At 48.4% G+C, this 26,723-nt stretch overlaps 1 protein-coding gene across 1 annotated transcript; it reads left to right on the top strand.

Moving 5' to 3' along the window:
- The first annotated feature begins 5,552 nt into the window (after positions 1 to 5,552).
- Positions 5,553 to 26,723, top strand: Slc15a4 (solute carrier family 15 member 4). Its single transcript, XM_051204910.1, has 8 exons — positions 5,553 to 6,110; positions 14,029 to 14,318; positions 18,165 to 18,333; positions 18,667 to 18,744; positions 19,012 to 19,180; positions 22,766 to 22,921; positions 23,978 to 24,136; positions 25,846 to 26,723. The coding sequence occupies exons 1-8, from the start codon at positions 5,553 to 5,555 to the stop codon at positions 25,992 to 25,994; spliced, it is 1,728 nt and encodes a 575-aa protein (XP_051060867.1). The 3' UTR covers positions 25,995 to 26,723.

Here is a 26,723-nt window from a genome sequence, read left to right as displayed (position 1 = left end):
GCAAAGACTGTAGTGGGATGACAGTGAGTTCTTTTGGACTAACTGAGCAGGTGACTCCATGATTATTGGAAATGTGTAGTTTGAATGGTACTAAACTATCTCACTGGGATTAAGACTTCCATAGGGAGATGCGAAACACAATCCCACACAAAATGGCCCACGAAACAAAGGGAGGTTACTCCCCACTGCTACCGAAGGGCTCCATTCTGTCTCAGAAGGGTCTCTCTCTTCTCCACCCCAACTCAGAAATTCACTCACTGTGTTCAGTCCCCCTTGGCAGCAAGCACCTTTACTCAGCGAGCCTTCTCTCTGGCCCAGGCCTAGCAGTCAGTTATATGCTTTTAAAAAGGAATTTCTTTTTGTTTCCTTTTTGAGACAAGAGTCCACTATGTACCTTAGTGGAACTCACTATGTAAATCCACCCGCCTCTGCCTCCCAAGAGCTGGAGTTAAAGGTGGTAGCCACCAAAGACTTATTTAGTTTTAGTGTGGATGTTTTCTCTCCATGTATGACTCTGCACTATTTGTGTGCAGTGCCCATGGAGTCCAGAAGATGGTGTCAGATCCCTCTGGAACTGGAATTACAGAAGGTTAGGAGCCACCAAATGCACGCTGGGAATCCAATCCAGAACCTCTGGGAGCAGCCAGTGCAGTTATCTCTCCAGACTTAAAAATAAATAAATAAATACATACATACATACATACATACATACATACATACATACATACATAAATAAATACATAAATAAGAAAAATTGTAAGAGGAGACTGTTAGGTTTCCGTACCCCAACAATAAGTTTCTCCGACAATGCAGTAAGCCAGATCAAGCCGAATTAGAAAGTAAAGGGCCAGGTTTATTTAGATAAAACATTCCTGAGTGACCCTCCAGCCCCCAGAGATTGAGGGGGAAACACATGGCCTGTCTAAAGGAAGGGACTTAAATACCCTGTGTGTGTGTGTGGGGGGGGGCAATGCAGTAAGCCAGATCAAGCCGAATTAGAAAGTAAGGGCCAGGTTTATTTAGGTAAAACATTCCTGAGTGACCCTCCAGCCCCCAGAGATTGAGGGGGAAACACATGGCCTGACTAAAGGAAGGGACTTAAATACCCTGTGTGTGGGGGGGGGGGGGATGACAAGCTGGGTTTGTGCCCAATGGTAGCTTTTAGGCAGAGTCTTGAGAAGCTAGCAGCTTGGGAGAGGAGACACCACCACCAATTCAGAACTGAACTTTTGGGCAGTTTTTCTGAGAGGACGGGGTTTGGAGAGGGAGGAATGGCTGGATCAAGCAGGGATGAGCTGGAGATTCCTGCCAGACATCCCGATCTTCTTGGATATATGGGTGGTGGTTCAAGTCTGGCTACTTCCTGCTGACGTGGGGCGATGTGGGGAGGGGGTGTCAGGAGTGGGTGGGTTCTTGCTCATCGGGAGGTAAGGGTGAAGAAGCATTCGGTTAACTGCCATCCTGGAGACCTCAAGAATCTCAGCATTGAGGAGGTAGAGAATGTAAGTTGCTAGGAGGAAGAGTAGATTATTTTCATGAACGGGACTAGCCATGGGGAAGACTGGGGATGTGCCCTGGTTTACAAAAGAGACAAAGGCACAACAGCAGACAGGCCCTTCATTGGGACATTTTGGAAAACCAGGAGGGTGGAGGGTCCTAGCTGCTGGGCAGACCATTTATCATGACTATGTGCCCGCTTGAGCTTGGAGAGGTGGTACCAACACTGATGTCCCAGGAGCCTGGCCACTCAAAGGGTGGTGAGGATCACGGTGTAAGGGCCCTGCTAATCAGGGCTCTGCTAGAGGTGAGGGACTTAGAGCCTGGACTGAGTTGAATGCACAAATACCCAACAGTGGGAGCACATAGATGGGGAAACACAATATCCCAAGGAGACAAGGTAGTTTTGGAACAAAGAGGCGGCCCATTGGGACAGACACAGGGAGGGACCACAGAGTAGGAGGTAGTCTACATACTGGAGGAGTGTGCTAGGACTGGGGTCAAAGGTGGAAAGATCCTAGGCCAAGGTTTGGCCAAAGAAATGGGAGCCGTTCCGGAAACCCTGAGGGAGAACAGTCCACGTGAAGTGTTTGGAGGACCAGGTGTGGGGGTCCTCCCAGGTAAGGGAAGACAAGGAGAAAATATGAGTCAGGGTGTAGAGGCACCAAAAAAAAAAAAAAAAAAAAAAAAAGCATCTTTTAGGTCCAGGACGGTAAAGCAGGAAGTTGAGGAAGGAATGTTAGAAGAGTGATGGGCTGTTGACCACTGGATGGACTGGAATAATGCTCTCATTAATGAGGTGGCCAGGGTCCTGAACTGAACGGTAAGCACCGGAGGAGGGCTTATGCACTGGGAGGTCGGGAGTGTTGCAGGGCAAATCGATAGGAAATAAAAGTACCTGAGATAAAAGGCAGGCAGTAATGGGCTCCAGAAATAGGAAACTGGGGTCTGGAAGGGGAGGAGGAATGATCCTTAAGGCAAACTAGGACTGGCTGGTGGTGAGTAGCAACCACTGGGGTGGAGATATCCCATACTTAGGAGTCAACAGGGTCTGGGAGTATAGGGACAGGACAGTCTCAGGTAGGGACCTGTAAGGAAATTAAGGGAAGAAGATGGGAGTTAAGGCGAGGGTGGCCCCAAAGCAGCTGAGGATGTCACAATCATGTAGAGGTATAGGACAAAGGTATAGAGGTATAGGTATATGACTAGAAAAAAGTGTGAAAAGGAGTTCCCATCCACCCCATGACAGAAATTAGCAAGAGAATTGTAAAACCCAAATGAGAGGTCAAGATAGAATAGGTAGCTCCTGTGTCCACCAGGAAGGTAATGGACTCCCCCAATACTGGAGCATTACCCTAAGCTTGGCTATGGTGATGAGAGTCTCCAAGTCTGGGTGTTGTCAGTCTTCCAGCAGGCTGAGGAGCTCCATGGCTAGAATAATCTCAGGTGAGCCTGGACCTCTGTGGCGTGGCATAGAGGATGAGGCTCCATGGGGGCATTCTGACTTCCAGTGGCCAGGCTGCCTGCAGATGGGGCATGGCCTTGTTGGTGGCCGAGGGTCAGGGCAGCACCAGGACCAATGGCCTTCCTGGCCACATTTGAAGCAGGGCCCTGGTGGGTTTGACTTTGGTTGGGCTCCTGTGCGATGGAGCCTTGTGGACTTCCCTTGTCCCCCTTGTGGGAGTGCTAATGGCCTAAGGGGGGCTGCCAAGGTACTAGTTTGGAGCATAGCCTTCAGTTGAGCCTGTCGGTGAGACTCAGCTACCTCCTCTCGGGCATTAAACACCTTCAAAGCTATTCTCAGCAATTTCTGTATGGGGGTTAGGGGACCATCCTCAAGCCTTTTTTAATTTCTTTTTAATATCTGGTGATGACTGATAAATGAAATGGATGGCCAGGACTATGGCTCCCTCTGTGGAGTCTGGTTCAAGGTGTGTATATTGAACCATGGCCTCTCTAAGTCGATTCAGGAAAACGGCCGGATTCTCGTCAAGTCGCTGTGTAATCTCTTGGAACTTATCAAAATTAATTTTCTTTGAGACCATTTTCATACCCTGAAGGAGGCAGTGAACCATGAGGTCCCTCTTCTGGTGGCCACTTTGACCTGGCTGATAGTCCCAGTAGGGTTCGGTAGCTGGCACTGCCACATCACCCACAGGGACCGTATTGTCGACTAGGTGGGTTTGGTCTGCATATTTTCTAGCTGCTGCCTGAATCTGATCTCGCTCCTCAGGAGTGAGAGTGGAGGCCTGGATGACAGAGAGGTCGTGCCAGGTCAGGTCATAGGCTCGGGAAAGAAAACGGAACTCCTTGATATATTCCGAAGGATTAGCAGAGAAGGAACCCAACCGCTTTTCTATCTGTGAGAGGTCCTGAAGGGAGAAAGGGAGATGGACTCGAACAATTCCCTCATTTCTGGCCACCTCTTGGAGGGGGCAGAGGAGGCCAGGGGTATGAGTATGAGAAGGCGCTAGGGAGGATTCAGGAGGAGTAGGCCAGTGTGTGGATGGGGACTTGGGTGCAGATTGTGGCATTTAAGAATGGGGAGGGGAAAGGAAAGGAGGAGAGGCAGTAGGAGGGAGGGGGAGAGAGGAAGGTGGGTAAGGGGAAGGACGCTGGCCTTTGACCTTTGTCCCAGAGGGGGAAGAAGAGGGAAGGGATGGGTAAAGGGAAGGTTGGTCACTGAATGGAGCATGTGGCAGTGTAGGGGAGGGAGAGACAGGGTTCGAGGGAGGGGTGGAGATGCCAGTGACTCAGGTGGCATCATCAGGGTGGAGTGGCCAGGGTCCAAGGCCCCAGATAAACGGGGGTGTGGAGGCTCCGATACCCTAGCCAACAAAACCTGGGCTGTGGAGCACTGGTTGTAGAGGGAGGGGCAGGAGCGCAGAGCACAAAAACCCTGGATGTAAGGGAGCTCAGAACATTTGTCCACACGCCGGCAGAAATTCTCTAGATCACGGAGGATGTTAAAGTCAAGAGTTCCCTCTGGTGGACATCTTGACTGGTTATCAAGAGCGTATAGAGGCCAGGCCATAGCGCAAAAGGAAATCAGACATTCTGGACATAAGGTGTCGGACAGACCCAATTTGGATAAATTTTGCAGTATACACTCCAGCGGTGAAAGATGATTGTGTCTAGACCAACAGTTGCCCATTTCCAAGCCTGAGCCAGAGACGGAAGACTAGAGCAATGCATCCATCGAAGCTGGTTTTTGCTCCAAAGCAGATTTGTGTTACCCGGTGCGGAGATCCCATCAGCCAGAGAGGAAGATTACAAAGAAGGGTGGCTTCCCACGTGGCCCTGTGAGTCGGGTCTGTCCAGTGCAGAAGGCTCAACTCCTTCCGGGGCTCTGGCACCAAGATGGTAGGTTTCTCCGCCGACACAGTAAGCCAGATCGAGCTAAATTAAAACGTAAATGTCCTGGGTTTTTTGTTTTGTTTTTTGTTTTTTTTTGGCCAAAACACTCCCAAGTGACCCTTCAGTCCCCAGAGATGAGGTGGGAGAAGAGGGAAGGAGAAAACCACATGGCCGGTCCAAAGGAAGGGACTTTAACTAGCAACTGCTAGGGTAGGAGCCACCACCGCCACCGCAGAGCTGGGCTTTTTTGGTGGGTTCTTCTGAAAGAGCAGGGTTTGGGATTGCCATTGCTGGATCAAGCAGGGGTGAGCTGCAGACTCCAGCTGAATACAGACTGAGAAGAGAGAAAAGCTAGAGGATAGGAAGAGAATGCTGAGACTTTCAGAGGTCTAAGGCTTAGACTTGATTGACCCCGGGCACCTGAGAAGATGGAAGTAGGGGAGAGTTAGACACGGGTGACCCTGGATTAGGACACCACCTTGGTGCCGGAACCTTGGAGCATAGAGCCCGAGTTTCCCCATGGAACTCTTCCAGCAACGGGAACCGCAGTACCTACAGCCTTCTCGGCAACAAGCTGCCGCCACGCTTTGTCCCACTTCCGGGGCGGGACCGGAAGCTCCCCTCTTGCCCAATAGAGAGGACGGGGAGCGCACTCTCGCGAGAGTTCGGCAACCCGGTCCTCAGGGAGCTGGCGAGCCATGGAGGGTGAGCGGGTCCCGCTTCTTGGCTCGCGGCGGGCGGCGGCGGCGGCGGCGGCGACCGGGGTGTTTGCGGGGCGGCGCGCCGCTTGCGGGGCGGTGCTGCTGGCCGAGCTGCTGGAGCGCGCCGCCTTTTACGGCATCACGGCCAACTTGGTGCTGTTCCTGAATGGCGCGCCGTTCAACTGGGAGGGCGCGCAGGCCAGCCAGGCGCTGCTGCTCTTCATGGGCCTCACCTACCTGGGCTCGCCCTTCGGGGGCTGGCTCGCCGACGCGCTGCTCGGCCGGGCGCGCGCCATCCTGCTCAGCCTGGCGCTCTACTTGCTGGGCATGCTGGCCTTCCCGCTGCTGGCCGCGCCCCGCTCGCGCGCCGCGCTCTGCGGGGACCCGAGCCCCGAGCTCGTCCGCAATTGCTCGGCGCCCTTCCCCAACGGGACGGCGGTGTGTCCCTATGCCGCCGCGCGCCGCTGCGCTCCCGCCACCTTCGCGGGGCTCGTGCTCGTGGGACTCGGTGTGGCCACGGTCAAGGCTAACATCACGCCCTTCGGCGCGGACCAGGTGAGCCGGACCCGTCCCTGTCCTCCCTGTTTAGCTCTTGCACCTGCGGTGCACCACGCCTGCCTGAGCCTCTGCCTGGCTTGGCACTAGATGCGCCACGCTGAGGGCACGGGGACCGCGCCCGTGTACTCTGCAAACCTGCGCGTGCCCCCCCCCCCCAGGCTTCTCCACTGATGGAAAGAACGAGCCACCCCACATATCCAAACACCCCGCCTTGACTGCGCGACTGGTGGAAAAGCAGGGAGCTGCCCACCAACCCCCCCCCCCCCAAGCCGTTCACCTGCACCTCATATCTCGTAGAGAAAGATTAAGGCTATGGAGGGGAAGCCTTCTGGGTCAGGGAAACTCTTGTAGTGCAGAGAAGGTCACCTGCCTCTGATACCTACTTAGTGGAGGAGGGAGACCGGACCTGAAGGGACTTTCTTGTGAAGTGGGGAGGAAATCCACCTGCTGAGTGGGTTAGGGGGAGAGCAAGGCTCCTAATCCAGGTGAGAAGGAAGCCCATGAGTACCCATTCCACACCTCGAAAGAGGTTCATGACTAATGAAGAGGGAAGCTTCCCACTCTCCCACGGGAACCTGTATCCACATCTGTCCTTGCATCCAGTAGGGGACTGAAGGAGGGGAGGGAACCACACCCACCCTCTGCTCTGGGGCACCTTGGCTTTCAGTTTGGGTGGAGCCCCTGGAGTAGACAGGAGAAAACTGTAAAAACAGGTGTGAGCTGGGTGGTAGGATGGGCTTCACCTGTGTGTGAAGTGATGGCTAGGGCGGTTTTAAAGTGAAGGGAATTTTCTAATGGTGCAGTCACTTGGGTTGAGGTCTGAAAGAAAAAAAGGTTGAAGTTGTTAGAGGCTTGGAGGGCAGGCATGTACAAAGGACTGTCTCCACCCTAGTTTCCCATTTACAGAGTTATGGGCAAGTACTTCGGTTTCGTCTTCATTGTTCTGGAGTGGGCTGGGTAGGAAAGTTCAGTGTCATGCCGCTGCTGTGACCAAGACCAAGAGATAGAGGAGGAGGAAGAGCCAGAGCTTTGGAGAGCAGAAGTGATCTAGTGCCTGGGTGCCACATCTGCTCAGCTTCCCCTTTTTAGGGCTCGCACAGACTAAGAATAGATCTGGTGGTCAAATGCAAATAAGGTGTTTTGTAAGCAGTGGAAATTATGTTTGGCTTGAGTGGCAGGCTCCATGGATAAAACTTTTAAAGCTCCTGCTCTCTCCTGCTTACTCATCCCCCCTTGCTTCCCCTAGACTTGTAGAATTGAGTAGTCACTGGGGACAGATGTCTCCTAAAACCTAATGCAGCGTTGTTCCATTGCAGAAAGATTTTAGGTGGCTGCCACAGAGAGTGGGTTTTGTGTGGCAGGTGGGTGACTGCAGCTGGTCTGATTTGAGAGTCTTGTGGTCTAGAGTGAAGACAGTGGCTTCTCATAAAGGCATGGTCTCAGACGTGGTAAGGGGCCAGTAGGATTATTTGTGAGTTGCAGGGAACTTGATCCTTGGGTGTTGGCTGATCCTTGAGTGCCTGAAATTTAAGTCACCAAGATGAGATCATTTGCTCAGAGTAGCACCACGAATATAAGACTGGGCCATGTTCAGAAGCCTTGTTTACATGGTTATGAGGTTGACCAATTCAGTGAGGACACATCTCAACTGTATTAGAAGTAGTAGTAATCTCAGTGCTTAAGATTTTGAGGCAGAAGAATTGCCACAAGCTCAAGGCCAGCTCAGACAATACAGTTCTAGGCTGTTACAGGCGGCAGAGCAAGACTATGGGGTCACAAAAGTAAAATATAAGCAAAAAAGTAGTTGCCACTTTGAATTCAGAAAGGTGCTTCTCACACGGGCGGTTCCAAGCCCAGACTCAGGGCCTTGGCCTCTGTCCCACTAGTGCACGGTGAAGATACAGGGCCAAAAGCACATTAGCTCTGTCCTTTAAGCCTAGGTGTGGTGGTTTGCATGAAATGGCCCTCATAAATTCACATATTCTGATACTTGGTCCACAAGTTGGTGACTGGGGAGGATTTGGCATGACTTTGCTGGAGGAAGGATGTTACTGGGGTGTGGGCTTTGAGATGGGAGCTGCTGTTCTATAGCCAGCATATCTGCTTCTATAGTAGACTCTTATCTCTTTGAAACTTTAAGCCCAAAATAAACCCTTCCTTCTGTAAGTTGCCTTCAACGGGTTGTTTATCACAGCAACAGGAAAGTAAGCAGCAAACTTGACCATACCATGCAAGGCTCTGATTAAGCATCCTCATTGTTGGTGTTGGCATGGTTTGAGCTTGATGGGGTATACATGGTTTCCTAGACTTTGTACTTGCAAACACCTTTCACCTGAGAACTTATGTGACTCTGAGAGTCTAAAATAGATGTCCAAATGAAACATTAACTGATATCAACCAAGTCATTAATTTGTTGCAAATCAGATCTTTGCTGTATGAATAACTTACCATTTATTAGAGATGAAATCAATTTGCATAGTAACGAGATGGGTGTTTACACAAAACTTGATACAGTCCAAAGTCATAGCTCCATCCTTGAAAGCTGAGGTGTGATAGCTGGTAGGAAAATATTCCAAGTCTTGGCTCTTTGAAATTAAGCCATTGTGCTTCTAGAGCAGAAAAAAATGTTCTCTGTGCAGTGGAAACAGTGCAGCTCATAGTACAGAGTAGCCTATACTATACTCCCTCCCTCTAATCTACCTAGGGATTGTCAGGCATCATTTGTTGTAGTCATAAGGTGTATCAATGTGTGACATGTAGTGTGGGTGTTACTTGTGCAGAATCAAGACGGAAAGATCTCAGAGCAAGCACTGCCAGGAACATTTTGGGTCCATTGCCCATTTGAGTTTGAATAAGTTTTGGTCCTTGTACATTTAGAAACCTGTTACTGTTCCCAGGTTACACACACACACACAGTTTGAGAATCTTTGATTGTAGTATGCTTGGGGTGACTGTGTCTCTCAGGGCCCAAGTGCTCAGCAAGTGCTGAGGGAGCAGATTGAATGCAGTGTCTTAGAGTCAGTGTTCTCCAGTTGATAGTTGACCATTGATTAGCACCCCCTAACAAGAGTGTGAATGGCTCCTGTGAGGGTCACTGGGAGTGGGACCCAGTGTGCATACTTCACTATAGCTAAGAATAGATGCTCTCTCACAGAGTACTTGGAATCGTCTTCAGTATCTCCACACTTATTACTACCTGGGGAAGAGACCCTTCTAGATGCCAGAACCCTAGAGAAACTTGACAGCCACTTTGGGTATGGTCACTTTGGTTTGGTTTGGTTTTCTGTTTGTGGGTTTTTTATTTTGCTATATTTTTGAGAGTCTGGCTTCTAATTCACTAGTAGATGACCTTGCACTCCTTATACTCATGCCTCTGCACAAGTCATGTCAATCCCTCGCTATCCTTGGCCATTCTATTTATTTATTTTTTGGCCTGGGGTTTTTCTGTGTAACCCACGCTGCCTTTATAAACTCACTAAGTATCCCAGACAGTCCTTCCAACCTATATCAGCCTCTGAACACTGTTGTGAGGAGTGTGTGCCACCTTGTTGGGCTTCCACTGATTTTTGTTTTGGTTTTTGAGGTCTGTTCTTGCCCTGTAACCAGGCAGGCCTAGAATTCCATGTGTAGATCAAACTCATGATTGTTCTCTGACTGCTGCCTCCTGAGTGCTGGAATTTTGGGCATGTGTACCCCATCCATTTGTCTTTTTAAAGCCTTTGTTTTGGGTACTTAGTGTACTTGAACTATGGACTGCACACTAGATGGTAGGGGTGATGTTCTTAGGTGTGGTTGTACCTTTGTTACATAGAAGAGTAGTATTTTTAGGAGATTCAGTCAAAGGTATGTGTGTGTAGGGTGCGTGTCAACACACTTGTTTACATGTTTGTTTCTGTTCTGTTTACATGTCTCTCTGTGTATCCCTGGCTGGCCTGGAACTCTGTAGACTAGTTTGGCCTTGAACTTACAGAACTTTACCTGCTTTTGCCTTCTGAGTGGTTTTACGTGTGTGTGTGTGTGTGTGTGTGTGTGTGTGTGTGTGTATCTGTCTGTGTATCTGTCTGTGTCTGTGTGTCTGTCTGTGTTTTCATGGCAATGGTGTAAGGTCACAACAGTCTGTAAGAGGGAGTTCTCGATCCTGTCATTCAGATTCTGGGAATGGAGTTAGTTCAGGTTTTCAAGCTTGCTGAAAATGTCTTTACCTGTGGAGCCATCTCATTGTGCTGCTCCAGGATGTTATGGTTTTAACAATTACTGTAACTTTGAAATGTTTAAGTGAAAAATAAGGTGCGGCCCCTCTATTGATGAATGGCTGAGCTCAGTGCAGTCAGTCTTTGTGAATATGCTCCTCACCTGCTGCAAGAGGTTAGGTTCCCAGGGGTGTTGGGAATGCAGCAGTAAGAGAAGGAGGCTGAACATCTAGCAGGGCAATGGTGGCTTTACAGCTCTGAGTATACAAGAGACTGTGGGCCACACTTAGGTACTTAGGTTTATCTTGTGATCTGTAAGTAAGTTACATATTTAGCAGGAAACTGGGAATTTTTTGTTGTTTGTGGGGGTGTTTTTTTTGGGGTGGGGTGCTTTTCCAGACAGGGTGTCTTTGTGGCTTTGGAGGCTGTCCTGGAACTTGAACTCACAGAGATCCGCCTGCCTCCGCTTGGTAATAAGGAGGCACTTGCTGTCTACTGCCTCATGACTGTTCTTTGAGTGAGATTTCAAGGCCTCCTTTGTTCCTAACGAGTCAGCTGCTTTGCAGAAGCCAGATGGCTGGAAGGGTGCTCTGCCGATGTTTTCTGTCTGGGTCAGTTCTTGCTGGCCCTCCCCTGTTAGAGGAGTGTCTGCTGCTGTCTTTTCGGTGCTTCTGCTTCTATGGCTGGGAGTGCCTTTCTCCTGTGATAGATGAGCCTGGCTGTGGCTGTGAGCAGGAGTACCAGGTCACTCCAAAGTGAGGAGTGCAAATCTGAGAACAGTCACTCTCAAAGGTGGTTCATTTTAAGGCAGAATTTGCTCTTTGCTTTTCCCAGTGGTTACCAGTTGCCAAAGGTCATGATCATTCTTGGTTGGTGATATTTGAGATAGTGAACTGAGTTCTACATGCTTGACTATGATTCCCGTGCTTGGAAGGCAGGGCAGGAGGATCAGAGGTTCAGCTACATAGGGAGTTGGAGCCCAGCCTGAGTTACTTGAGACCCTAAGAGGAAGAAGCTATCATGCAGGTAGAGCAGACAGCACTGTGATTTGCTTTAGTTTTGAGTCAGACACCTTTGTTGACATTAGGCATTCTTTGCTTCAGCAGAGATTCTGAGTGCTGGGATTATGCTGAAGCATGAGTCAGGACACCCAGAATGGTGTTTGTCCCAATGGGGAGAGGTTAGACTCCTGTGAATCTAAACCATTCTCCAGTTTGAACCTGTACTCCCTTCTCACCTGCTGCCCTCTACTCTCCATTTGGCTACAGTGTTTTCATGGGGTGGGAGGGGCTATGGGGAACTTGCTCAGCCTTGGCAGGGCATGTGGTGATGTTATGAGACTGATATATGGGGAAGCTGTGGCCTTTGGCCAAGGACAGAGAGGCATGTGACTGTTCAGTCAGCAGCAGTTCTGTTTGTGTGCTGATGGGTGCCGTGTGGCTACTGAGGCCCTGGAAGTAAGTCTTGGACAGTGAAGTCAGTTGACCACCAAATTTACAAAGAACATAAGGACTCTAAAGGTTAGGGTTCTGTCAGGCCAGTTCAGCAAGTATTTCCTTACTGTTTTGGAGGATGAGCTGCTTCTATGAATGAGGAGATGTATGTGGTCCTGTGATGTGTAATGGCAAGGGCTTTGAACATTTCAGTTAGTATCTAATGTGTCCTGTCATTTGCTGGGCATTGTGGTCCATGTCTATAGTTCCAGCTGTTCTAGAAGTTGAAGTAGGGGGAATCATATAAGCTCAGGAATTTGAAGCCAGTCTGGGCAACTGATCCCATTTCCAAGAGGTGCTTTTACAGTTTTTTTTTTTTTTTTGTTTTTGTTTTGTTTTGTTTTTTTTGTTTGTTTAAACTGGCTTCTTTCAGGGTTGTCAAAACAATGATATGTATATGTGATATTTACATACAAATTATAGTGTATATGTAAAGAATAAAGAGCTGGGTGGTGGTGGTACACCTTTAATCCCAGCACTGGGGGTGGGGCAGAGCAAGTGGATCTCTGAGTTTGAGGCCAGCCTGGTCTGCAGAGCCAGTTCTAGGACAGCTAGGGCTATACAGAGAAACCCTGTCTCTAGAAACAAAACAAAAAGTATGTATGTGCATACTTTGAGTTTTATTTTCTCTATTTCTCTGCTCGTGTTTTTTTCTTTCTTCTGGTCTGTCTCCACTGTGTCATCGACATTGATGTCCACTGTTGGGTCACATTTAAAGGCGTTGTGCCTCCACTGTAAGAAACTGAATATAAACTGTAGCATTGATGCCCGCTGTTATAGTTCAGAACCGATGTGTGTAGGACAACAAAATGATTATGGTTGGTTGTTTCATTTGGGGGCTAGATGTCAGTTAGTATTAAAAGGGCTTACTTAATATTTGCAAGGAACTGTGTTCACTCCCTAGCCCTGAAAAAAAGAAAAGATGAACAACTTGGATTTTTCAATTTTACATGACTATCTGACTAAATTCAAACATAGGAGTTGCCAGTGGTGTAGCTATTATTTGGAGTTTAATAAATTGTCAAGGGATGGTCAATTTTGACTGTATAGTTTGCACCGTCACCTTAATCTTAAATACTCTGGAATCATGAGTGCCAAGTAGAAGCCTTACTGCATGTCGTAATTGGCAGCTTTGCTCCCATTTAAAGCTTGGTATTAGGCAGGTGAGATTGCTCTATGTACCAGAAGACAGGTGTGCTCTGGAACTAATTTTTAACCCTTTTCATCCATTAAGGATGAGGCTAGTGAAGTGTGTCTTTATGTGGGCTTTTTAAAGACAATTTGTGAAATGAAACTGTCCAGAATGATGCTGACTGGGTCCAGGCCCCTCCTCAGAGTGTCTTTGTAGATGTTAAAAGTACAGGTGGAAGAAGCCCAGCTACCACCCATCAGGTTCTGCAGGATTGCCCAGGGGGTTTGCTCCAAGCTAGCTTGGGGCAGACTTTGAACATTTCTTGAGTGTTGATGAGATCGTTTGTGTAGTTCAGGCCAGGCTCTGGTTCATGATTCCCTGCTCCTGTCTCTCAAAATGCTGGGATTACAGGTGTGCACCACTAGATAATCTTTCTAATCTAAAGCTAGTTTGTGATTTTAACTGTTTACTATGCTTACAGCGTAGTGGTTGACTTATCAAAGACTGATGCTTGGGCCCCATGGTGGTGCCTTGCCTCTGAGCAAGCCTTGCTGTGTATGGGATCAGAGCCTGCTTGGCAGGACCTCATAGTACTTGTGTTAAGTTCAGTGAGGCCTGGTGCTCCATATAACTGTGCTGAGCAGTCACCTGGACATGTGTAGCATGCAGGCTCCTGATAGTCCAAGATGATGATTCTGCTGGGCTGGGTGGTAGGTTCTGGATCTCGTTTTAAGGATCATTCCTGCTGACTTTAAGGTAGGTGCTCAGCTTACTTTGAACACTAGGACTTGCTGGCATTTGGAGAGGCCTCCAGCTCCTGGAGTGACTGAGTACAAGATGACTTTTGTCAGGAGACTGGCTGAACCTGTAAACAGCATTTTGATACTGTCCTTCTGTCTGCTGAGGGCAGGGGCTTGAGACACCTTGTATCTGCTCTCATCAAGGAGATGAGTAGGTGCTTGGTGTGGTGGCAGGCCTTGTAGCTGCTGTGGGTGTTGGGTGGTCATTTAAGTTTTGAAAACAATAAAGCTTGTTTAGAGAATAAATGAAAAGTGTAGAAGATTACATGTTCTTATGCATTCTCTTCCCTGTTACTTTAGGTCAAAGATCGTGGTCCAGAAGCTACTCGGAGATTTTTCAATTGGTTTTACTGGAGCATTAATTTGGGAGCAATCCTGTCATTAGGAGGCATTGCCTATATTCAGCAGAATGTAAGCTTTCTAACGGGCTACCTGATTCCCACTGTCTGCGTGGCCATCGCTTTCCTGGTCTTCCTTTGTGGCCAGAGTGTCTTCATCACCAAGCCCCCTGATGGCAGCGCCTTCACTGACATGTTCAGGATTCTGACCTACAGCTGCTGCTCCTGGAGAGGTGGGCAGCGGAGAAGTGGGTGAGTCACACAACTTTTTGCTCCCTGCAGATAAAGTACCAGATGAACTCTGGGATGTGTATCTTGTGTGTCTGATCTCCAAGCCGGCTTCATTCAGAAAGTTTGTGGTGTAAACCCTCCCGTTTAATTAGTAGAACCCTGAGTTCAGTACTCTGTGCCCACCTTCCTCACTGCCAGCATGGGTGAAGGATGCCTTGTTGCTGAGTGACAGATTTTGAAGGTAGGGGTTTACAGAGGGTACCATGGAGACACATCATGTGCTTTAGACACAGAAGTGTGTTAATGAGAACTTAGGCTGTGTACATTGTCAGTGCTTATCTCTAAGGGAAGCTGTTGCTCTCACTTGTCAGCATAGTGTCCCTCATCCATGGCCATAGCAGCTACTCTTTGATGGAGAGGCACGAAAACATAGTTTGAGATGCACTCAGGGACCCATTTACCCTTGAATGGGGCTTGCACAACCTCAGTGCTGATTGTCCCAAGCCTGGAGCTTTTAGAGACAGCCATGTTCTGAGATCTCCCCCTTTCTGATGCTCCTGGTGACCAATGGTCCTGCTCTTTGCAGATTAATGAAGTCCAGAAATCAGCTAAAGAAGGACTTAGATGCTTCTGTGTTTTCTGCAGGCTGTTGTGTAAACTGGTCCTTTGACTGTGGTTGTGACATAAGACAGACTGCAGTACTGTAGCCACCAGAGCAGTCAAAGCATAGAGAAAATCAAAGTTCAGGGAAGCTCCTGGATCCTGGTGGTCAGCTCCCTCCCTGTGATTTGCTGAGCCTGAGGATTTCCAGTAGTTACTGAGCGAGATGGACTCCTTGCCCTTAGAGCCTCCTGTGGGATGGCCCTGGTTGTGAAAGTGTTCTGCAGGCTAATATGCACATCCCCACCTGTCTGTGTCCACCTGCCTCTGTGTGGCAGACCTGAAGCTACACAGACTGACTCCTGTGGTTCTGCTGATGGCACATGAATTCCTTGTGTGAAACTTGGCTATCTCAGCCTCCTTTGTGAACCTGCTGGGAAGGCAGTTTGCTCTGTCAGCTTTCAGATCCTGTCTGGAGAGGACTAGTATTGAGGAACTTGCAAAGCTGATGTCACCTAGCTCCAGCAGATCCTGGTGTTTGGTAGGGCCTTACTTTAGCCAGACAGAAGCAGTGTGGCAGACTACAGCTGTTTCTAATCTAGATCACTAGCCATGGGTACAGGACAGCCTTTTGCAGACAGCCCTGATGAGAGCCTTTCAGCCAGGATCCAGCATTACTCCAGGACCTGTGGGGTTTCAGTGCACACATAGCACAGGAAGGGTGAGACTGAGTAGCCTGGCTTCCTTTTAATTTTCAGCTTTGGAAGTCTTTGGGGCAAAAGTAAGTAGAAAGGCTTGAAAGTCAGCTAAGTTGTTTGAATTTGGTGTGGACCTGGTGGTTCAGAAACCTTACAATGCCTGACGTTGATGTTTGCCCAGGGGAGCTGGACAGCTCTTAGGATTGTTGTAAGGTCTCAATATAGTGAGGTATGCAAGGCTCTCAGCAGCCTACTACCTGATGGAGCTCTTCACTGTGCTACTGGGGGTGCTTGGAATAGGATTGAAGAGTCCAGGAAGTGTCACAGCTGTTTTCCATGGGTCTGACTCTTGGCTCTGTCCCTGTGTGTGATCTAGCTTGATGTGTTTGGAGGGAGATGTGGTACTGATGTTAGATGAGATTTGACAGTCTGAATTAGCATCGTCATATCGTCATACCATATACTAGAGTTGGCCCAGAGGCTTTTTTTTTTTTTTTTTTTTTTTTTTTTTTTGAGTGCCTTTGTGTGGAGTTTGTGACAATGCAAGGGTAACATAACCGTGCACCTAGCCTTTCAGAGCCTGGACACTTAGGCTATACACAAATACAAGGAAACTGAGTCACAACCTTCATGGGAGGAGCAGCAGGCTCTTGTCTGACTGTGGGGCTCTTTTAATGTCATAGCATAGAGTACTAATCATGCAGGTGTACTAGGAACTTCTATTCTTCTGAGGCAGGGTCTCATGTAGCTCAGGCTGGCTGTGTACTTGGCTTCATATCTATAGGAATGATTCTCTTGCCTCAACCTCCCTAGTGTTGGGGTTAAACATGTGCCACCTCACTTGGTGATTGAGAAGCTTCAAGGCAGTGGTTCTCAACCTTCCTAACACTATAACCCTTTAATACAGTTCCTCATGTTGTAGTAACCCCCAACCATACAATTATTTTCATTGCTATTTCATTCAAAAACTGTACTTTTTGCTAGTGTTATGAATTATATTGTAAATATTTGTTATACAGGGTATCTTGATATGTGACCCCTGTGAAAAGGTTCTTCAACCCCCCCCCAGGGGGTTGTGATCCACAGGTTGAGAACCACTGCTTTAGCGATACCCTGGTTTATCAGATTTAAAGTATTTTAGTGATACACAACACTGAGGGTCTCTGACCTAGAAAGTCCTGGTGCCAAGGGAATTTGGTCGTTGGCATCCATGTATTTCAGAGACCTATCATTAGTGGGATGGTGCTCATCATTGATACAGGTGGTGACTTGAGATAAATAGGAATTGAAGGAGTTAGGGATGTCCTCAAATGAAGACAAAGCACCTGTGATTCGGTGTCCCTCACACCTAGTCTCTGTGGTACTGACCAGGCAGTAGGTATTAACTTCATCAGACTCAACTTCCCCAACTTGGAATATACAGATTGAGTATCAGCTTTGTAGGATAAAAATAAGGGGCTGGAGAGACAGCTCAGCAGTTAAGGGTACTTGCTGATTTTTGTCAAGGACCTGGATTTGTTCTTCTACAGCTCTGGACTCTGAGGGCACCAGGCATACATACAGTACACTTTACATAGATGCAGGCAAGCTGGGTATGTTGGCACATGGTTTTAATTATAGCAGAGACTGGCAGATCTCTGCTTGGTTGTGTAGCAAGTTACAGGACAGCTAGGGCTCCATAGTGAGACCCTGTCTCCAAAGCTAAAACATATGTACAGGCAAACCATACACATAAAAAAATAAATAAAATGTGACAATTTAGTGAAATAGGGCCTAGGATTATAAACTTGAGTGCAGGCAGCTGCCATTCCAGTGTCTGAAATTGGGAGACTCTCCGTGCCGTTGAGTGTCTTTGTTGGTTTTTGTCAGCAGTGCACAGTTTCCTATATTCCATTATGTAGCTGGGAAAGACCTTGTTGCTGTCTGAAGGGCCCCACTCATTTTGTAAAAACTGCAGACAGAGAGGCAGGGCCATTCATTGTATTCTGGAATGTGGCCCACAGCTATGAATGAGGTGTGGGTGTCCAGACATATACCTATAAGCCTAACTTCCTCTTCGAAATGGGCCAGTAAGAGCCTTGTAGGCCTTCACAGCTTGTGATAAAGGTGAAGGAGTGAGTACCTTGTTCCCCATCACTCTGCTGTAGGGCCTATCACAGTTCTTTACTTCAGACTGCCCCTTCATCCCAGAGGGAGATGTTGCTTTCTCTGCCATCAAGTCACCTTGTAGTCCCATAAGTGTCTGCTTGTATGATGCATGTGTGATTAAACCAGTGTAGTCACAAGAAACGGGTTGCTGTCAGCTGGCTAGAAGTCCAGGCTGCATTGCTGCTCCTTGCAGCTGCTTGAGGTTGAGACACTCTCCCTGTGCTTTCATTAGACACAGCTTCCCTGTCCAAAGGCCCCGTGGTCAGTCATGGGAGCTGTGTGTGCAGTGTACAGTCAGTCACAGAAGGACATAAAGCAGAGCAGTGCAGAGAGCTGCTTTCCCACCCCAGAAGTGATTTGTTACCAGAGCGTTTTCACGGGGGGTAGAAGTAAACTAATTCCTTCATTTTGTTTCCCAAAGTGAAGGCCTTGGAGTCTTTCAGCAATCTTCTAAACACAGTCTGTTTGATTCATGTAAGATGTCGCGAGGAGGGCCGTTCACAGAGGACAAAGTGGAAGACGTGAAAGCCCTGGTCAAGATTGTGCCTGTGTTCTTGGCTCTGATTCCTTACTGGACAGTGTACTTCCAAGTGAGTGTGCAGGTGGCTGGCCTCCCCAGCCTTATGGCTGTAGTGCAGGGCTCTGGGTTAGCCACCAGTTTCCAGTCATGGACTCAGATTGACTGCTTTATGTTGGAAAACCTTTCCCAAGCGGCAGCTGAGAGGTGTGTCTGGTTGTCTGGACCCTCTAGCTTCTCATTTGGTTTCCTGGCAGCTCTTCTCAAAGAGACTCTACATTGACCCAGTAATTGCCATATCTGATTTTGAGAGGTGGTGTCACCTCTTTAGCTAGAGGAGGGAGGGTGTGTGCAGGGTTGAAGAGGCTCTGCTGGCTTACCTGAACCATCTGCTCTCTTTATCCAGATGCAGACCACATATGTTTTACAGAGTCTTCATTTGAAGATTCCAGAAATCTCAAGTATCACCACCACCCATCACACGGTAAGAGACCAGGAGGTGACGGGACTTGTTTTCAGCAGCTGCACCAGGTAGCCGGGGTACTGACACTAGAACTAGTTCCTGATTGGCTACAGCCTGCAAAGAGTTGGTTAACCAGTGCCATTAAATGGTAGTGCTGCCTGATTCAGCCCCCTCCCCCAGCTCAGAACACCCTTTGTGAGTCAGTGGCTCCAGCTGAAGCATCTTGGAGGTCACATGTGGGTGGTTTGGGGAACTGCTGTACTGTAGCTAATGCCGTGCTCTGTGCAGCTGCCTGCAGCCTGGCTCACCATGTTCGATGCAGTCCTCATCCTCCTGCTCATCCCGCTGAAGGATAAGCTAGTGGACCCAGTGCTCAGGAGACATGGCCTGCTCCCATCTTCCCTGAAGAGGATTGCTGTGGGGATGTTCTTCGTCATGTGCTCTGCCTTTGCTGCAGGTGAGCTACCATCTCTCTTGGCCTCTCTTCTCCTACCTCTCCCAGCTTGGCTTATTCAGCATGCAGCTGCTAGTGTATTGTGCTCAAGACACTGGGCAGCTGCTCGTGGTCTTCATCTTCTGATGTTCATTTAACACATGTCATTTGAGGACAAACCTACATCTCTTAGGGTTGCAGGCTGAGAGGAGGAGATTATGTGGAAGCTTTTGAATCTCACAGTTGTTAGAGCCTCCAGGTATCTAGCATCAAGAATGAGGTTTTGTGGGATTGTTCAAGGCTCCCAGGAAGCTCCCAACAAAAGTTTCAACAGCCGAGGAGCTAGTTCCTCAGGTCCCTCACCATACTCAGGTCCCTCACCATACTAATAATGGAAGGGACAGTGCCCTAAGCCACTCATTCCCATCACTGTTTCTGTTTGCTGATGAGGCTGGGATCAGGTCACCTTTTCAGTGTGAGTGTTCTACTTTCATTAATATTTGAAAATATTGAGGCATAAAAGCAATATAGTGGCAGAGACAACAACAACAAAATTTCCATACAGGTGTGATCTCAGGAACATGGTGCTGCTGAAGGGAACAGCTGTTTAAAGAACATGTTTCTGCCATCACAGCAGAATACACGATGCTGATACGGTGTTTCACTGGCTTAAAGAAATCAGGCCCTCAGTTTAAGTCCATGTTCTAGGTGCTGGGTTACTGAGAGAGCTACTGCATTTTCTGTTGCTCAAACATGTAATTAAAGTGAGGTTTGAGTGACACATTGCCTTTATAAGTCTGCAAATAGCAGAGCACATGAACTGGGGGCACAGGACAGTCTTCAGGAGTCCTTGGCTGGAAGGAATATCTGTCCTTCTGCCTCAACTTCCTGTAGCTTAGCTTTGTTCTCAGCATCTCTTCCTGGGTGTGGACCCTTCATCCTACTGTTATATCAGGTAGATGCTAAGAAGGGCTTTTGTTTCCTCTCTTGTTTTCAGGGGCATTTTCTCATAGAGCTCTGTGATGGGTTTCTATACTGCCTCTTTCAGTTTCATTTATGGCTGAGGCTCTCTAAATGGTTGTTCTCAGGGCCATATGAGCTGTCCTGTGGTCTCTGGGTAGATCTATGCAGGAAACAGGTGTCAGGCCAGTGTCTTGATTGTCCCTTCAAGCTCTGTCCCCTTTTTAAAAGTGCCTGAAAGTTTGTGTTTCATAGAGTCCGGCATTTGCTGTATCCAGGCAGCCTGTTGACCTGTTTGTTGAGAACACATGGTGTGCAGCTGTCTTCCCAAGAAACTGTCCTTGTTATGTGGTAAGATCATAGGAAAGAGCTATCTTGTCAGGAGTTGAGCGGCACAGGCCAGCAAGCTGAGTGGAGACAACCATTGCTGCTACACACAGGCTGCCCCAGTTCTAGGGCAAAGGACTGAGGAGTAGCCACGACTGAGGAGTAGCCACAGACTTTTGGTACACTTCAGTGGCAGCTTGCTCTAAAGGCCTACAGGTGCAAATTGTGTAGGCCTTGGACTTGTTTCCAAAATGGCTTAAGGGAAAAGAAAGTGTTTCCCTGTATTAGGTTTCACTTTCCCCTTAAAAATTTGTGTTTTTGTTTTTGTTTTATTTTTTTTTAAACTTGAAGTTTATTAGCACACCTTTAATCCCAGCATTCTGTTTTATGTATATCTGTGCACCACATAATACATGCAGTACCCATAGAGGCCAGAAGAGGGTGTCGGGTCCTCTGGACCAAACAGATGGTTGAATTGTTCTGCGGGTGCTGGGAATGTATGTGAATGTTAAGTTTGTCCCTAACTACCCTGCATATTTGGTGACCTTTCTGTGGGAATTTTCAAAATCCTGTGAGCTCGTGTGTGTGTGTGCGTGGCTGGCTGGCTGGCTCTGATTAGCTGCTACTTATTTACAGTTGGTGGCAGTGGTGAAGTCATAAACTACACTTCATTGCGCATGTGTTGGCCGCAAGTAATTGTGACCCCAGGTTCCCACTGGTGGAATGCCTACTCCCTACCCCCACTTTGACAGTCCCCCCCCAGCTCATATTAACGCCTTGATATTTCACTACTCTAGATGTTCGATTAAGTTTTGTTACTTATTTGTTTGGGTTTTGGCGGTAAGGTTTCTTCTCTGTGTGGCAGCCCTGGCTGATCTGGAACTCACTCTGTAGATCAGGTTGGCCTCAACAGATCTGCCTGCCTCTGCCTCCTGAGTGCTGGGATTAAAGGTATGCACCATCACTGCTGGCCTTAAGATTTGTTTGAAAGATTTCATTTATGTATATATGTACATGAGTGCAACTACCCACAGAAGCCAGAAGTATTAGATCCCTGGAGTTGGATTTACGGGTAATTATGAGCTGCCTGACGTGGGTTCTGGGAACTGAAATTGGGCCTTTAACAGGATGAGTGAATGCTTTTAGTCACTGAGCTATCTCTCCAGTCCTTTATTTTTAATTGTCTCTGTGTGTTTGTGCATGTGAGTACAGTGCCCACACAGGCCAGAGGAGGGCATTGGTTCCCCTGGAGCGGGAATAACCAGTGTTATGAGCTGTCTCTCATGGGTCCTGCAGACAGAATTCTAGTCTCTGCAGGAACAGCAAGTGCTCTTAACTGCTGAGCCATCTTCTCAGCCCCTTTCTTGTTTAATAGTGAAAAAACAATGCTGAGAATTTGCTGTTACATATAGGTATATTATGTTAACTATAGGGTTTTGTTGTCTATTTTATTACTTTCATATTTTTATTTTGTGTGCATGTGGGTAGATGTGTGCAGGCTACAGCACATGTGTGGAGATCAGAGGTCAACTTGTCTAAATAAGTTCTACACTTCCCCCTACCATATGTGTTGTGGGGATCAAACTCAGGCCCCGAACTTCCCTTTGATTTCCATGTGATGAGAAAGTCACTTGTGGCATTCTAGCTCTTTACTTCAGTACTGAGGTTTGTGTTTGTTAGTGATGGCTCATCTTTTTAGGGTTGAGGGAGATCATTAGTCCTGTGTTGGGGGCTTGGGGTCAGAGGAGGGGTTACCATGGCATAGTTCTTTAAGTAGTGCCAACTGTTACTAAGGTTCCTGGTGGTTGTTTCCCAGGTCTTCCCCTCTACGTCCTGCTGTGCTAGCCCTTCTGGTACCTCAGATCCTTAACATGTGGTGCTTCATATCTGTTCTGCCCACAGTCTATTCTATTTTCTTGGACATAGACAAGAGTTTTTGAGCTTCATCTAGAGAACTGGCCCATTTATTTGAAGGATTGAACATTAATTAATTCAGCATTTTCTTCTTCTATGCCTGGGTGGTGTCTTTGGGGACTTTGGTTACTTACAGTACCATGGGTAACTTCATAGTGGCTATGTCATGAAGGAGGTATCCCCCCGACAGTTAGCTGCATGCAGACCCTCATGCATCCTCCCTCCAGACCCTTGAGGGTTAAACTAGACATAGTGAATCTGTAAAATTCAGTGTGACCTGCCTAGGAATCTGTCATGGTCACCCACCTTTCTTACACCTATTAGAATTGTGAACAAATGCCTATAATATACTGCAGGGTTAGCTGAATGACAACATTAGTACTCCACTAACCCGCTTCTCAATTCCAGGAATCTTAGAGAGTAAAAGGCTGGACCTGGTAAAGGAGAAGACCATCAACCAGACCATTGGCGGTGTGGTATACCATGCTGCTGACCTGCCAGTCTGGTGGCAGATCCCACAGTATGTGCTCATTGGCATCAGTGAGATATTTGCAAGTATCGCAGGTGAGGCTGTGAATGCTGGTGACATCTAGGCCTGACCCTAACATAACCTTGCAGTGTCTGGTGTTGGGGGCGGGGTAGGCGGTTGTGGCTTACTTAATTCTCAGGCTGAAGCTGCCCTGTCTTGTGCAAAACTAGTGTTCCCAAAGATATTTTCATGAGTTCATGACCGGCAGGAAGGAAAGGGGCTGTGGGAGGCTTTCTTTTGACCTGTGTGTCCCCAACCTCTGCAGAGCACAGCTGTGCTGCCGTTGCAGACTTACCTGAAGGAGCAAACCCGACTTGGAGCTTGTTGTCATGGGCCTCTGTCACTAGTGAGACTCCACAGGACAAGGCATTAGGGTAGATGGGTTACTGAAGCAATAGGAAGAGAGGAACTGGTGGTGCTCAGATTCTGGGGAGGGAGGGAGAGAAAAAAAGAGGCGTGTGCTGGTGGCTCGCCTCTCAAACCCCGGCAGAATTCTGTGACTAGTGACAGTGGGCTTTGCTTTGTCTTTGCTCCACCTGGTCACTGGGAATCTCAGGTTATAGGTGCTTGAACCTATTCTGTGTTGTGAAGTAGGGTCTGTATGGAGAGAGGTCGGTGTGTCCCCCCCCCCCCACACACACACTCCCTCCACCCCTGCATGTGGAGCCCATGGAGTTACAGATGGTTGGGAGCCCCCATGTGGGTTCTGGGAATAGAACCCCTGTCCTTTGCAAGAGCAGCCAGTACTCTCCAGCCCCTGAACCCTTGACTTTTTGAGAAAGCTCTAACACTGTAGCCCTAGTGGCTTCAAACTTGGAACAGTCCTGCTGCAGTCTGTTGAATGCTAGCATCTCAGGTATGAGACATGTTCCCATGTTGTAAGATCCTACATGAGAATGGTGCTCTTCCTTGATGTGCTTTAAGAGCCACCATGAAGATGAGCCCTGACTTCTCCAACCAGGAGAAGTTTTCCAGAGAGTTCTCAGATCTCAGTGGAGCCTGTGGGTGCTGCTGGGATGCTGGCTCCTCGGGGTGGCCTCCTCATGGTGACCAAGGTGATTTCAGTGTGGCCTCCTTTTCCTTTCCTCTAGGTTTGGAGTTTGCATACTCAGCTGCTCCCAAGTCCATGCAGAGTGCCATCATGGGACTCTTCTTTTTCTTCTCTGGCATCGGGTCCTTTGTGGGCTCAGGACTGTTAGCCCTGGTGTCTCTCAAGGCCATTGGGTGGATGAGCAGCCATACAGACTTTGGTAAGATTCTGATGTCTGGGATGGGAAAGCAGCGTAGCTGCAGGATCTGTGAAGAACCCAGTCTGTCCCAAGAGGTCATTGACCCAAACCTTCTTCATAAAGTTTGCATTTCGTAGCACTCACTGCCTTGTCAGCCGCTGTGTCCAGCACATCACAGGCTGCCTGAGCTGAGTGAGGTAGTGAGGTAGTGAGACCTGCATGGCAGCTCCTGTGTCAGCCTGACATTGAGCCTTGGTTTCTGGATGTTAGAAGGATAGACATTGTTCTCGATCAGTCTGCTGGATGCTTCTCTGTGCAGCTCTGCAGTGCTGTGGGTAAAACAGGAGCTAGAGCATTCCTTGCCTTCTAAATAAGTACACGTTCCCTGTGCAAATGGCCACACTGAGCATTTGCCCTGCTTGGTAGCACCTATCTACTTTTATTATATAACTTAGGGAAAGTCAGAAATTTTTCTCTAGAAATTGTGGGATTCCCAAGGCCTTGAGTTGGCTTTCTTAGAAGTCTTGGTGTAATGCCCAGAAGGCTGAAACCTCCTTCCCCTGGATGCCTATATCTGACTCTGTAGCTGTGTGAGGTCAGTTGTAAAATCAGCCAGCTGGTTTGAGGCTTACCCTTGCTCTCATCCACCTGCAAGGGTGACAGCCCTGGAGTGGCTTGTTGTTTCTGGATGCCGTGGAGTCAGCCTGCATGGAGCAAGCTTTCCCAAAAGGTCATCATAGAGATAAGGATTCTAGTTGTTTAGTTTAAAACAGTTACTATTTTATGTGCACATATTACAGGCACAGCCCCCAGGTGACATGAATGATACCTATGGCTCATGGGGACAGGAGCTAGATGGTCATCCTGCCATTCTGTCCTGTATCTTGGTCGTGGGTCAGTGCTGAGTAGTGGTGGTGCTGGATCTTTTAAGCAGTTCTTGCCAGGTGGACAGCATTGCAGTTGGCACTGCTTCACCCAGGCCTGAGTCCTTACAGGTAGGTACAGTCACAGTGGAGACCATAGGCTGTACCTTTCAACCCAGCTGTTGAGCTCCATGGTCTGTGGCCTTGACCTGTAATGCTGCTTTTACAGTGAGACCAAGAAGATGTATCCATTACAGCAGTCAGGGCTACCTAGGTAGTATGTGAGACTAGAGGTCAAGACCTGAAAAAACATCTGTCTTGCTTTAGTGGGAGGATATGTCCTCATTCTGCCCGTCTGTTGGGGAGGCTTATAACCCCACGACCATGCTGTCTATCCTCAGCACTCTGAGCATTTGATGAGAGAAATGAGGTATGGGCTTAGTCCATCTTCAGAAGTGTTGCCCTGTGCTGAACATAGACAGTGGCTTTAAGTGGAGTGACAGGAGAGCACCAGAGAAAGGCAGAAGTGAGTGCTGTGACCTAGACAGCGCAGTCAGGAGCAGAAGTTCAGGAAGCTTCTCTCCAGATTGTTCAGAGGAGACAGAATGCAAGTTACCATCATGAACCTTCTCAGAGAGGCCTGAGTCAACACCCAGCCTTACAAGCCTTCCTCAGCTCTGTAGGGGATCTTCCCAGGGTCAGAGCTGGGGCCAGGATATCTGCCTTCCCTCCTTCCTTTCACCTGGATGGGATAACCCCTGGGAGGGAGGTGGCTAGTGCAAAATGCTTTCTCAGGTGGCCAAGAGCCAATCCGAAAGTGCCCGGTCCATGGAGTGCACTCACCAGGAGGCATCTGCTCGCTCCTAGGGAACATCAACAGCTGCCACCTGCATTACTACTTCTTCCTATTGGCTGCCATCCAGGGAGCCACACTGCTGCTCTTCCTCATTGTGTCTGTGAAGTACGACCACCAGAGAGCCAGAGCGGATGGGGGGCCAGCCAGTACAAGGACCTGATGCAGCCAGCCAGCATACTCACAGGTTCTGCAGACTGTAAGGCCTCTGTGCCTGCTAACCGCCAGGGCAGTGTCAACAGGCCCATTGAGGGAGCGTTGGTGTCACAACTTCTGAACTTGCATGTTGTCTGGACTGGCTTCCCCTCCCTCTGCCCAGATGAGTGTGGTGAGTGCCTTACTGTGATCTTCTCCTGTGCACTGGGCCCGCCAGGGGAGCAGCTTGGGGCTGAGAATGTGGCTTCTCTCACTGAAGGTTTCTGAGCCAGCCGTGCTTTCTCTTTTTGAGTCCTGGACAGCCACTGTTCTGCTGCCTGGCATCCTTATTCCTCACACTGTTACTTCTTCTCATAGCATCTCCTTTATTTAAGATTAGTAAACACTTCCATCAAGGGGTAGGGGATTCTCTTTAGAGATGAAAGTGTGGTCAATGGCGTGAGGGTTCCTAGGGGCAGCATCTGTCCCACTCAGTCTTTCTTGTCACAGGTCTTGCTGATGCCAAGGTCTTTGGGTCAGTAGTGTAGACTCACTTGGGGCTTCCACGTGAGTGCCAAGATCCCAGATGGGTGACTCTTTGGTCAGCAGGACTTAGTTCTTGAACTACTGATGTGCTTTTTTAAGCACATGCATCAGTGATCCTGAGGACACCATGTCCTTACTGAAATCAGCTGGCAGGAGATTGGAATCACACCAGGCCGATCCATTCCTAGACCCTGGCTCCGTAGGGTGAGAC

Source organism: Phodopus roborovskii, unplaced genomic scaffold (genome assembly GCF_943737965.1).
Source record: "Phodopus roborovskii unplaced genomic scaffold, PHOROB, whole genome shotgun sequence".
NCBI classification, from domain to species: Eukaryota; Metazoa; Chordata; class Mammalia; order Rodentia; family Cricetidae; genus Phodopus; species Phodopus roborovskii.
This window is presented reverse-complemented; position numbering and strand designations above follow the sequence as displayed.

What these genes read in the sequence shown, in the direction of transcription:
- Slc15a4 (XM_051204910.1), top strand. Translation starts at nt 5,553, where the DNA reads ATGGAGGGTGAGCGGGTCCCGCTTCTTGGCTCGCGGCGGGCGGCGGCG. An exon ending in GGTGGGCAGCGGAGAAGTGG is followed by an intron (nt 14,319 to 18,164) that starts GTGAGTCACACA and finishes TGTTTCCCAAAG; the next exon opens with TGAAGGCCTTGGAGTCTTTC. An exon ending in GTGCTCTGCCTTTGCTGCAG is followed by an intron (nt 19,181 to 22,765) that starts GTGAGCTACCAT and finishes TCTCAATTCCAG; the next exon opens with GAATCTTAGAGAGTAAAAGG.